General features: G+C 40.0%; 1 protein-coding gene across 1 annotated transcript; it reads left to right on the top strand.

Moving 5' to 3' along the window:
• The first annotated feature begins 3,348 nt into the window (after positions 1 to 3,348).
• Positions 3,349 to 5,109, top strand: LOC120111351 (fasciclin-like arabinogalactan protein 2). Its single transcript, XM_039128276.1, has one exon. The coding sequence runs from the start codon at positions 3,520 to 3,522 to the stop codon at positions 4,750 to 4,752; it is 1,233 nt and encodes a 410-aa protein (XP_038984204.1). The 5' UTR covers positions 3,349 to 3,519; the 3' UTR covers positions 4,753 to 5,109.
• The last annotated feature ends 7,882 nt before the right edge of the window (positions 5,110 to 12,991 follow it).

The raw sequence follows: 12,991 nt of genomic DNA, 5'->3' as shown, positions 1-12,991 counted from the left end.
AAGGCACGCAATGAATTAAAGGCAGGGAGATGGCATGAGTAATGAGAAGGTGGAGAATTTGCTGAAAGAGATGAGAAAGAATTCCTGCTGTAATGGATGAAACAGACCTCAAGAAAAAGGCTGAAAGGATTGCAGGATTGCCAGTAAACAAACGGTTCTGATAGCCCCAAGGGATGAAGTAGAAAATTCATGTTAGATCTAATGTTGTTTGTCGATATTTATAGAAGTCTCCCCCTGATGATTGAGGATTTTTCCCCGTGGTGGTGAACTTATTTGAGATCGATCATCTTGCGCATCAGTATCTTGGTGTTTTAGCACTGTAAAATGCATTGAATATTTGATGTAGAGGAAATAATAAGTTTGATGAGTAAAAATTTTTGGTCTATCTTAGTGGATTTAAGTGCGGAAGCCTCAGACTGGTATGTGCAGTATGCACACATGATCTATTTGTTGATACGAATTGGAAGAAGTATGGATCTCATGGTAGGCACAAGTGCAATGTCTTGCCGAGTTGTCGAATCCGCATATAGATTAATCTTCTCGACTGAAATATATTTAATTTCTTCGTTTTGGATTCCAGCATTGAGAACGTTTGCTGCTTCATTCATTGTTCTACGTCCTCGGCAGCGTTGCCATTGATTTACTGAGAGTTCCTTCAATCCGAGAGGAAAGATGTCATCAAGCTGTTACCATGTTGTATTCTGTTAGTACCAACGGTAGTAGGGAATCAAGAGAAAAAGTCCTGGAATTTTAACTTAAAAAAAATTAATTTTAAAAAATAAATATATCTGTTTTAATTTTTAATTTTTAAATATTTTTAAATTTTAAATTCACGAGCGGGATTAAGAAACATATGGAGCTATCGAATCGGGAACCCATATTTCAACACACTATTGAGAATATTGGATGGTCAGAAGTATAGACTTGATTCAAAGTACTCATGCGTATTCACAAAATAGAAAAATGTACCAATTGTCATGGTAGCAAATGAAATGCCAAGGAGTTTAACAAAGAAGGGGCCATTACGAGAAAGATTCTTTAGGTTGCACTTCAGTTTTCATTTTTTTTCTTTAGATGCTTTCTTTAGAAGTGTTGCGCTTCTCTGAAAAAAAAAAATATTGGTTCAAGATACGATATTTTTGAAACATTATATCCCTACAGGAAAAAAAAATCATACTGTACCGATCACCAAAAAGAAAAAAAAAGAGAAAGAAGATACAGTCCTCATTCACTGCTACGTGTGCAAGATTGCAACCAAGCTCGTGTGGCAATTGAAGGGTAAGGAACAGGCTGTAATTTGGATGGGTCTTCGGAAGACTACGGGTGGATGGGGATACGCAAAGAAACTTTTTATGGAGATCTATCGAGTTTTGCTTTTGAATTTTCGAGGTACCGAAAGTTGGAACTCATCCGGGGAAGGATCCCCTGCCATCGAACGCCCAAGATAGAGAGCCCTAATCTTGGCGCCGTTGGTGGCGGTGTAACCGTTTGCACAGAGTCCACCGACCAATGAAGAGCTTCTGGAGTACGTAGGCGGAGGGTTATTTATTCGTTGGTTTAGATTAATTTCAACCGTAGGATCATTAATCAACGTTCAGTTGTTTGAGAAAAACAAAGCCGAGGGACAGGATGCTTTTGGGGAAGCCATGCTTTGCGGTGAGAAGAACCCAGAAGCACGTGCTGCCTCCACGCTACTCTGTCTCTCGCTTTTGACGTGGATGCAGACCCGGCATCATTGTTTTAAGTACCATAATCTTAGCCAGTGTTTTAACCAGGTAACTTGATGATGGTGACGGAATGGACAAAAAAAAAACAAAAAAAACATGATGCCAGAAGGCATCCCGTTTGCACGTGAAAAGCTCCTGTATTCTTTTAACATCTGCGGTGCATGTTAACGCTTAACAGCATCCACTTTTCTCTACCCAAGATCAGAGAGAATAAAAAATAAAAAAAAAATAAAAAAGATGAGAGAGAATAAAAGTGTAGTCACGGCATCTGTAAACTATTCATTGCGTGAGAATATTTGTAGTTCAGGAATAATTTGATAGACATATCATATTTTCAGAAAAAAACAAATATAACAAATATAAAAATATTTTTTTTGTATATATTTATCCATTCAAATATAAATATATAAAGAGATAAGGATAGTAAATTGTGGAAACAGAATATCATTCAAAATCATCTTCTCATGTGGCAATTGAGGGCAGGAGATGCGGCATTATGGTCTTAATATATACGTTGTGTTCCTGCTCTTTTTTCCCCTCGAGATAGGATAGTACGAAAAAAATAGTAAGAAAAATAAGTATATCAATGGACGGGCATTCCATTACAGTGCCAAATTGAAAAAAATAGATAGTAATGGATTCCACTGTCTTTATCTTCAAAGACAAATAGATGTTACCATGTAGCTTTGAAATTGGTTTTTACTGTTTTGCACCGTAGGGCTACTATATAGTGCTACCACTTCTTTTATATTTTATGTAGTGATAATTGCTTTAGGTTCAACTCTACTAGAAACCTCATATTGGCCAATAGCTCCCTCCCCTCTTTGTCTGCATCCCAAGCGCTTGGTATGTACCTGGATGTTTTAACGTACACATTTATCATTTTTGCTTGCACCCTTGGTGCTCAGTCTGAGTCTGACATCCTTCTAGTCATATACTTTAGTTTGCTAGCTGAGTACTACTTTGACCTATTAATCTACTAATCAAAATTTCTAGCATGCACCTTGGTACTTCATTGGAAGTTGACTTCTTCCTAAAATTCCTTATTTGGACGGCATAAGATGTCCTTTTGAAGGCTTACTACCGCTCTTACCTTCTAAAACTTACTGAAAATTTGTCTACGGATCGCACTCAACTATCTATACGTGGTGTAAGTAAGTACCATGCACAATCATATATTGTCATGTCATGTGATTTATTTATTTTGTAAAAAATAATACTAGCGACAACATATAATATCATTAATTTGTACCATATAAAAGAAATCTTATGTTAATATTCAATACTTATAATGAATAGCCAAATTCATGTCTAATTCATTAATTGAATTCGTATAATTGATTTGTTTATGAAGTGTAATTAAAAGAATCACTTGGTCTTAAAAATTAAAAATAAATCAAAAATTTCTTAATAACTTCAGATATATTGTTACCATAACATTTTTTTAAAAATAAAAACCTATGATGCGAGTGTCATTCAAATCAATGGAGCCATCCAGAATTTAGCCTTGAAATAATTACTAGAGGAAGAGTAACTTTACAGTCAGTGGCACTTCATGGTAATAAGATTGAAGATTGAGATTATTTAATTACCGACTCTTGCTAGATCTCCGCCTCTCCGTGGCCAGACCCAGCTCTGCTCTACTTCTGTCCTCCCCTGCTTCTCTCTCTCTCTCTCTCTCCCCTCCGCCTCCGGCCTTCTCCTCCTTTTCCTCCTCCTCCACTTCCGTTTATCCCCACCGGATCTCCACTATCCCAGACATCTCCGGGCCAGGGCAAGAATAACAGTGACAATGCGGCTTCTCTTATCCCTTGGCCTCCTCCTCTCCCTCCTCTTCCTCTCCGGCTACATTCAGGTGTCCCACGGACACAACATCACCGAGATCCTCGCGGAGCACCCAGAGTTCTCGACCTTCAACAACTACCTCACCGCCACCCACCTTGCCGGCGAGATCAACCGCCGGAAGACCATCACCGTCCTCGCCGTCAGCAACGCCGGCATGGCCCCCCTCCTCGCCAAGCACCTCACCGTCTCCGCCCTCAAGAACGTTCTCTCCCTCCATGTCCTCGTCGACTACTTCGGCGCCAAGAATCTCCACCAGCTTAACGGCGGCACAGCAGCCTCCTCCTCCCTCTTCCAGGCCACCGGCACCGCCCCTGGCACCACCGGCTTCGTCAACATCACCAACCACCGCGCCGGCCGCGTATCCTTCTCCGCCGAGGACGTCGCCGACTCCGCCCCGGTCAACTTCGTCAAGTCCATCGAAGAAATCTCCTACGACCTCGCCGTCATCGAGATCAGCTCCGTCCTCTCGTCGCCGGAGGCGGAGGCCCCCACGCCGGCGCCCGCCCAGGTGAACATCACCACCCTCATGTCCAAAAAGGGCTGCAAGACCTTCGCCGATCTACTCGTTGCCACGGGCGACGCCGAGATGACCTTCGAGAGCAACGTCGGCGGAGGATTGACGGTATTCTGCCCGATCGACCGGGCGATGAAGGCTTTCATGCCCAAGTTCAAGAACCTCACCGCCGACGGCAAGCTCTCGGTGCTCCTCTACCACGGGATCCCGGTCTACAACTCGATCCAGATGCTCAAATCCAACAACGGAGTCGTCAATACGCTGGCCACGGACGGGACGGCGAAGAACTACAACTTTACGGTCCAGAACGACGGCGAGGTGGTGACGCTGAAGACGACGGTGATGGTGGCCACGATCACGGGTACGCTGATCGACGAGGACCCGCTGGCGGTGTACATGATCGACGCGGTGCTCGAGCCGCGGGAGCTGTTCAAGCCGGAGAAGGCGAAAGCGCCTGCGCCTGCGCCGGCGGCCGAGGCGGAGGCGCCTACCAAGTCAAGGAAGCGCCACCACGCGTCGCCGCCCGCACCGGCGGGGCCGGAGGAGGCGCCGGCGGGTGATGAGAAGGCCGCGAATGATGAGAACGCCGCCGGCGGCAGGGCTTGCGCCGAGCCATGGGTCGCGGCGGCCACGGCGGTAGCGGTGGCGGCCGTTATGGTGGCCTAGTTTTTTATTTTTATTAAAAAAAACTTTATTCTCCTTCTGAATTTGATCGGGAGGGAATAAGAGAGCGATCTCTGGTGTTTTTTACCTTTTTCGGTTTATTTGTATTGTAATTTTTACTTTTTTTTCTTTTTTAAGTGTCTTCTTGTTAGTTTTGGTATTGTTTGGATTGTCCAAAACTCCAAATTGATGGATCTCTTTTCTTTCTTTTTTTATGAAAATCATTTGTGATTACGAGTGTTGCTATTAAGGATGAAAGAGTGCAAGGATTGTGTTAATGTAGTGGTGGCTTTTGTTGTTCCAAAATTGTTGCTTTCAACTTTATAGAAAATGCAACAAAAAGGTTATTTTTGTTTAGGATATATTGTGAAAAGAAATTCTATGCTTACACTTAATTTCAACTGCTTTCAAAACTCCTTAGTTTCTAGGAATTTGTCAAATTTGTCTCACTATAGGTTTTCATGATAGAATTTTTCATATATAATTCGAAATTATTCAGAGAAAGGTGGAGTGGCTGTGGATGTACTTGGAGAGCCAACAGAAACCGGGTCTGCTGCTTGGTTGGGATTGCTTTGTGACTCATTGGTTCCATGGGGGGACCCCCGTACTTCTATTTGAGAAACAGCAAGGCAAGTGAGATGGGCCCCGTTAAGAAAGGGAGAAGCCCCCACTTGTAATATTTTTGGAGGTGTAGGATTACACCATATCTTCCATCTTTTGGAGGCAGATTTTTTCCCCCTAGTCCATCTATTTGCTAGGGCTTTGTATTGCTCTACTTTTCTCGGATATTCAATCAGTTTAATCTATGAATTCGAGAGTAATTTGTGTGAGTCATCAGTTGTTGTTGAAAGATTGTTGAAGTGAAATGTGCCAAACATGCATGAAACCTCTGTTTAATTGTCACATTGCTCTTGTTCTTGTTATAATCGTGGTTAATAACATTGATGGACCTTCAACAATGATACTTGGTTATCATTCTTGGTGGTGACAATGATAAACTTTTTGCATGGTCCAACCTTTGTCCTACAATAGCATCTCTGATTTCAATGCAGAAAATGTTGATCGTATAAGCTAGTAGATTAATGTTGGAAAACAATAGTCCATATATTTTGTAATGCCAAGAAAATGGTGCAAGCAATCAATTTCAAAAAGAACAAACCATAACCTAGAATACTTACTGAAGAGAAAGGAATGTTTTCGGGTAGACAACCCAATCAGCTTTCTTCATAAATCGAAACTTTAGTGGTCTGCATTCGGACTTATTTAAAATTGGATTGTAAATGCAGTACTCTATTCTTAATTCCAGGAAAAAAAAACATGCTAGTTTGAACTTAGAATATGAAAACACTTGATAATTTCTAGGTTCAACTGATGATATCTTGAGCTTGTTCAAATATGAACTTTATGGCAGAGTTCAGCATTTATGTCGATTAGAGCTCGAACCTTGCATGACTCACTGATCCACCAAAGCAGGTTCTAAATTTTCTTTTATTAAGTACATTGTTAGATGTTGCTCTATAGTCTATCTTTCGCATTAAGATCTTTTTCCCCCTCTTATAATTTGATTTGTTTCTATACTGATCCATGTCCATCTATATTATTCCATTGTGGAACTTTTTGGTTGTTCCTCCTTAATCCTAGCCCAAATGGATCTCATTCTCTCGCAGGATCATGGTTGTCCCCCAAATACCCATCTCCTTGATTCAGATATGTGCAAAGTTGATAAAAAAAGGAATTCCTTGTCATTATTATCTCTTAATTTGTTTTTTTGTCGTAAAAAACACTCATCCACCAAATACTCCCACCTCTGTACTAAGCCATTCATGTGGCAAGTTCCTTTTTATTATTTTGAGGAAAATTTATGCTACAAGTTATAGTTCAGTTGCAAATGAAAAATAAGAATTTGGCTGTGGATGTAGTTGGAGGGTCTACCAAAATGGTTGGGTTGCCGAAAGAACACACGAAGAAACACCTTCTTTCCTTAAAAAAAGGGTTGGATTGTTTGGTCCGTGTGGTGAGTTCAGGAGTTGGATGAGCATGGGAGGTCTATGGGGACCCAAAGGGATGTTTACATGGAGAAACAATATTGAAAAGCTCACACCCCACTTATAAAAGGTGAAGTCCCCACTGTTGTCTGCCATATGGAGATGATCATGTCTTCCCCCATTGGAGACAAATCTTTTTGCAACTCCATTCTTGCATCATTAATAATCTTGTTTGCTAGGTCTGTATCATGTCTGCATGCTTTTTTTATCCTTGCTACTAATGGTTTTGATTATGAGAATAAGCTCTTCTTTTGTCAAGAGATTGTGAACTACTTTTCATGAAACAAACTAAAATTATTATACCAATGGATAACATGACTGCTATTAAGGAGTTGGGATCCTTTGCAGTGCTTGTTATATGCCTTGATAGCCACCACATCATTCATCTCAGGAGATCAACAACGGTTGCATATCTTGATAATCCGCCGTTTTTGACATCTCGATGCGGCATTCTCTATTCTTGAGATATGCACAACAATTAATCCTGAGATGTGTGATGTGTGTGGCTGCCATCCAGGCACAAAAATCCTATGTGGTGCAAAACAAGCATAGGGGATCCAGACTCTGGCTACAAGGCTGCAGGCCCCATTAATTTGAAGTAATCAAACTTTCGGTGGTCAGCAACTATAATGTTAACCCACTTTGCAATGCTAAGGCTACCTTATGACTTTAATGAGTTCATTAACCCATGTGGGCCTTCATTGAGAGAACATGCTAGGGAACTCAAGTATAAATCAATCATTAAATGAACATCCTAAGAATGAATTTTAGCCTCCAATAAAATTTTTAGAACTCTTGGATGGATATGGTCAAAATTGATGACTTATAGTTTTGATTGAAATTATGAACTTGATTAATTTTGTCAATACTAGCTTGGGTTTAAGCTGAACTTCGGCTCACATAGAGAGTGCTTTTAAGTCAGGATTCATGAAGGTGAACCAAGCACGATCTGCAATTTATGCGCAGGGGAAAAAAAGAAGAGGATGTCGATAATAACTTTTGGGCTGAATAATCTGTCTTGGAGTTGAGTAGTAACTAGCCATTTCATATTTGCTCTAAAACATTGGTAAATAGGTCTTAAATATTTCCTAATAAAGAGAAAGTGATTCAGAGCAAGGCATAACCAAAGTCTTGGATAGATTGATCAAAAGCCTGTTCCCTCCATATCAAGCAAGAACCTTGACCAGAGTGATGATTAAAGGTGACAAAGGAAAGGTGACAAAGGAAAAGTGCAAACAAGAGGGAATCTCACCTTGTTGAAGCCATAACAATGAAACTTGGCTTCTGCATCACCAAAATCAACTGAGTTGGAAATCCAAATAACCAACAACTTAATATAATAGTTAAGAACTCGATGCCCGATAAAATTATTTTATTGCAAGAGGAAACAACATTTAAAATATCATTAAAACACTTTCTAATTTGGAAAAAGTAATCATAGATCTCTCCTTTCAAATCCGGTATCACCACTTTTATTTTGCCTAAGCAAAAGAAAGGTATCAAAGTGTCATGAGCTACAAGAAATAATCATCAATCTATACTCAGACATGTAGTGGAAGTTATCTATATTTGGTTTCTATCAGAGAGTTGAGAAATTAAAATAAGGCGTCACTAATGTTAAGACGGAATCTTGTTCTTTGAATTTTCACCTCCAGCCAGAGAAAAAAAAAATTAGGGCATCACTAACATCCGAGGTCTTAATTTCACCAACACCAGCTAATAATGTAGCTCTATGTAGTAATTATCCTTCAAAATGATATAAGGTGAAAACAATGGCCATTATTTGGATATAAGGTAATGGGCATCATGAACAATAACAGTAAATTGATAACACTTTGATTATGTCGCCATTCTTTTTATCCTGAACTGCAATTGTGTGGAGTGATTGATTATAACCCTATTTGATTTTGATGAGCACAAAGCCATTGAGTATATTTTATATTATACTAATGAATTCAATCCAGCATATCAGGCAAAATTTGTAAGAATCCTCTTTTGAGTGCATGTGGATATCAGCTTAAGTCAAAGGCTGAAACTCGAGTCGACTCTGAAAGATTTCGAGTCGACTCCAAGTGTTTCAGACGTTTTGGCATAGGCTCGAGTCGACTCCGGTACACTGCGAGTCGACTCCGACTGAGAACAGACAGCAGGACAGAAAGATGAATCTCAGACCCTGTCACCGAGTCGACTCCTGAAGAATTCGAGTCGACTCCGATGCTTGCCGAGTCGACCCCCGATAGTTCCGAGTCGACTCCAAGGAGTAACAGATAGAAAGACAGAGAAGTTGTTTTGGACTCTGAGAACCGAGTCGACTCCAGAAGAACTCGAGTCGACTCTGACGTTTGGGAGTCGACTCCTAAAGAAGCAAGAGTCTACTGTCAGAGGAATGCAAGACTAAAAGTCAGAGAGCCAACTTCGGTGTCTGAGAGCCGAGTCGACTCCAGCAAAGTGCGAGTCGACTCCGAGGCAGTTCAACTCCAAAGACAGAATACCAGTTTTTCAGGCTCTGAGAGCCGAGTCGACTCCAAGAGAATCCGAGTCGATTCGAGGAAGTAAACCCGAAAGAAAGATCTTTGGATTCCTGAAAAACGAGTCGTCTCCAGAAGGGAGAGTCATCTCCGGACATTGGCGAGTCGACTTCAGGTTTGGCCGAGTCGACTCCAGAACGGGACAGCACTTTATTTCAAATTTTGAATAGTGGGTGAGTCGCCTCCCGTAAAGCATGAGTCGACTCCAGCAACAGCCGAGTCGACTCCAGATCGAGCGAGTCGACTCCGATCCCAACGGACACTGAGTCAGGAGTTGCAGATTGTGCAGAACGGCTCTAAAAGTGTGTCTAACGGCTAGTTTTCGATGGAAATTGCTTAAATAGCCAGAGTGAACAGTAATAGAGACAGAGAGAGACACTCCATTCAAAGCAAAAGAGATTTCCACCTACCAAAGCTTCTCAAGAGTAAATACCAGTGAAAGAAGGAAGAAGTGCATTAAAAGTCTATCCTCCAAACGTCTTCCTCGCATTCAAGGCTCCCCTTCTGACAGCAAATCTTCAGCACACTCAAGAGGAGTTGCAGAGTTTGAGAAGCCCCCTTCGTCACATTCAAAAATCTGTTTGAGGGCTTCTAACTCTTCTTTATTAATATTGTTTATATTTGCTTTTCAAGAAGCTATCCTTGTACTCTTTTCAAATTGCTTTTCTTACTTGATTCAATCAGGGGATTGAATCAAGGGTGTGAAGGTTGGTTGGTGAGCCGAGGGTAAAACCAACGTGTAAGATTTGATTGTGATTCCGGAAAAACAATCGGATGGTTCTAGTCAGTGAGCCTGTGAAAACTGACCGAGTTCGTTGTGATCTCGTAAAACAACAAGTTGGGTTGTGAGCTTGTAAAACAACCGGCTGTAATCCGAGGGATTATAGTGAACTCCCAAGTGAAGCGTGGGGAGTGGACGTAGGAGCAAGGGTTAGCTCCGAACCACTATAAAATCTCTTGTGTTTGTGATTGTATAATTGTCTCTCCCATTCCCTTCATCCACTGCATATAGTAAACTAATTAATCCACTTGCAATAAGGTTTAATTAGTTACTCATTAAGTTTTAATTTGCAATTATTACTTAAAACCCAATTCACCCCCCCCCCCCTCTTGGGTTGTCTTCTTGGGCAACAAGTGGTATCAGAGCAGAAACTTTTTTATCAAAAGAGTAAAAGATCAAAATGACAACCCCATTTGGATCTTCTCATATTGAGGGGCAATCCACCTATAGACCTCCATTCTTTAATGGAACCGACTACTCCTATTGGAAGGCTAGGATGAGGATATTTATCCAAGCTCAAGACTATGAGATTTGGAGCACCATAGTTAATGGACCATACATCCTATCAATTTTTGTAGAGGGTGTTACTATACCCAAACTTGAAAAAGATTGGGATGACAATGATATTAGGAAGGCACAACTAAATGCCAAAGCAATGAATGTGCTTTATTGTGCCTTAGATCGTAATGAATTCAATAGAGTCTCAACTTGCAATTCTGCAAAAGAGATATGGGATAGGCTTGAAGTGACCCACGAGGGCACGAATCAGGTAAAAGAATCTAAAATAGACATACTAGTTCATAAATATGAACTATTTAAGATAGAATCTAATGAAACTATCACTTGCATGTTTACTAGATTTACTGATATTGTCAATGGCCTAAAAAGCCTTGGCAAAAATTATACTAACAGTGACCTTGTCAGGAAGATTCTTCGATGTTTGCCAAGGTCATGGGAGGCCAAGGTAACGGCAATCCAAGAAGCCAAGGATTTGAACAAGCTTCCGCTTGAGGAGCTTCTTGGATCCCTGATGACGCACAAGCTCACAATGAAACAACACAGCGAAGAAGAATCCTCGCATAAGAAAAAGGTAATAGCCCTCAAATCTACTTCGTCTAACAAGAATTTATCTTGCAGTAGCAGCAGCGAAGAAGAAGATAATGAGGAAGATGATGATGAGGCTCTTCTCGTGCGAAAGTTCAGAAAATTCATCAACCGGAAGAAGTCCTTTCATCAGAGGAAAGGTCCCTTAAGTTCCTACAACAAGGATAAAGGTAAGAAAAGGGAAAATGAAGGAATCGGATGCTATGAATGCAAGAAGCCGAGACATTTCAGAGTTGATTGTCCCTTGCTTAAGAAGGGCAGCAAACATAAGAAAAAGAAAGTCCTCGTCTCCACTTTGTCGGACTCCGATTCATCATCATCATCATCGGATGAGGAACAAGAGGAAAATGCCAACTTCTGCTTCATGGCGAATGAAAATGAGGTAACATCTGAAACGCATTTAGATTTTACCTTTGATGAATTGTATGATACATTTAATGAATTAATGGATGAATATAAGACTATAAATCTTAAGAATAAAGAGCTAAAACTAACCAATCAATCTCACTTCCATAAATGCGATAAATTAATTAAGGATAAGGATTTTATCATTAAAGAAAATTTAGAACTTAAAACGAGCAACCAATTGATCATTCAAAAAACTAATACCTTAATTAAAGATAATGAAAAACTAATCAGAAAAATTTCAAAACTTAAAAACGATAAACAAACAATAAGAGATAATCTCACAAAAGACTTAAACATTCTAAAAACAGAAAAACAAAAGCTAACAAAAGAACTTGAAAAATACAAACCTTTTGTTGAAAAGTTTACATATAGTTCTGAAAAATTGGAAATGATACTTAACAATCAACGAGCTGTGTTTAATAGAGCTGGTTTAGGGTATAAACCTAAGAATAAGCAAAAGCTCCTTAGTAACTTTTTTGTGAAAGTAGGAAAAAGTAAAATTAAGAATATAACCTGTTTTTGCTGTGGAAAAGTAGGACATAAAGCTAATGTGTGTGACCATAGGAAAGAAAAAGTTAAAAAGAAAATTAAAAAGGTTTGGGTTCCAAAAGGAACCAACATTACTAACCACGAAGGATCCAAGAAAACTTGGGTACCTAAAATTGTATGATTTTCTTGTGTAGGAGTGTCTTGCAGCCAAGGTCGACAAAAACTGTTGGTACTTGGATAGTGGCTGCTCAAGACGCATGACAGGTGACAAAGAGCAATTCTTCACCCTTGAGCCTAAAAAGGGAGGTGCAGTGACATTTGGAGATAATAACCAAGGTCACATCGTTGGTATAGGTAAAGTACAAATCACCTCCTCAACCTTTGTTGATAATGTACGATTTGTAGATGGTCTTAAGCATAACTTACTTAGCATAAGTCAATTATGTGATAGGGGTTTTGATGTTTTGTTTAAGCCAACCCTATGCATCAAACCAACTCAATTGACAATAGCCTAGTATTCAAAGGAATAAGACGTGAAAATGTCTACGTAGTAGATCTTGAAGATCTTGCCAAAAATAACCCTTGGTTAGTAGCTAGTGATACTAAGGTTAATGATATAAGTTGGCTATGGCACCGGAAATTAGGTCATGCAAGTATGGATACAATATCAAAACTAGTTAAAAGAGATTCTGTAATAGGTTTGCCAAAACTAAAATTTGAGAAAAATAAAATTTGTGAAGCATGTCAATATGGCAAACAATCTACGAGCTCTTTTAAATCCATAAATTATGTCACTACTACTAGACCCCTTGAACTACTACACATGGATCTATTTGGACCAACTAGAACTACAAGTCTTGGTGGAAACAAGTATGGACTTGTCATTG

The sequence above is a fragment of the Phoenix dactylifera genome, chromosome 7, assembly GCF_009389715.1.
Source record: "Phoenix dactylifera cultivar Barhee BC4 chromosome 7, palm_55x_up_171113_PBpolish2nd_filt_p, whole genome shotgun sequence".
NCBI classification, from domain to species: domain Eukaryota; kingdom Viridiplantae; phylum Streptophyta; class Magnoliopsida; order Arecales; family Arecaceae; genus Phoenix; species Phoenix dactylifera.
Note: the sequence above shows the minus strand (reverse complement) of the source record. Positions and strands in the feature narration are given on the sequence as shown.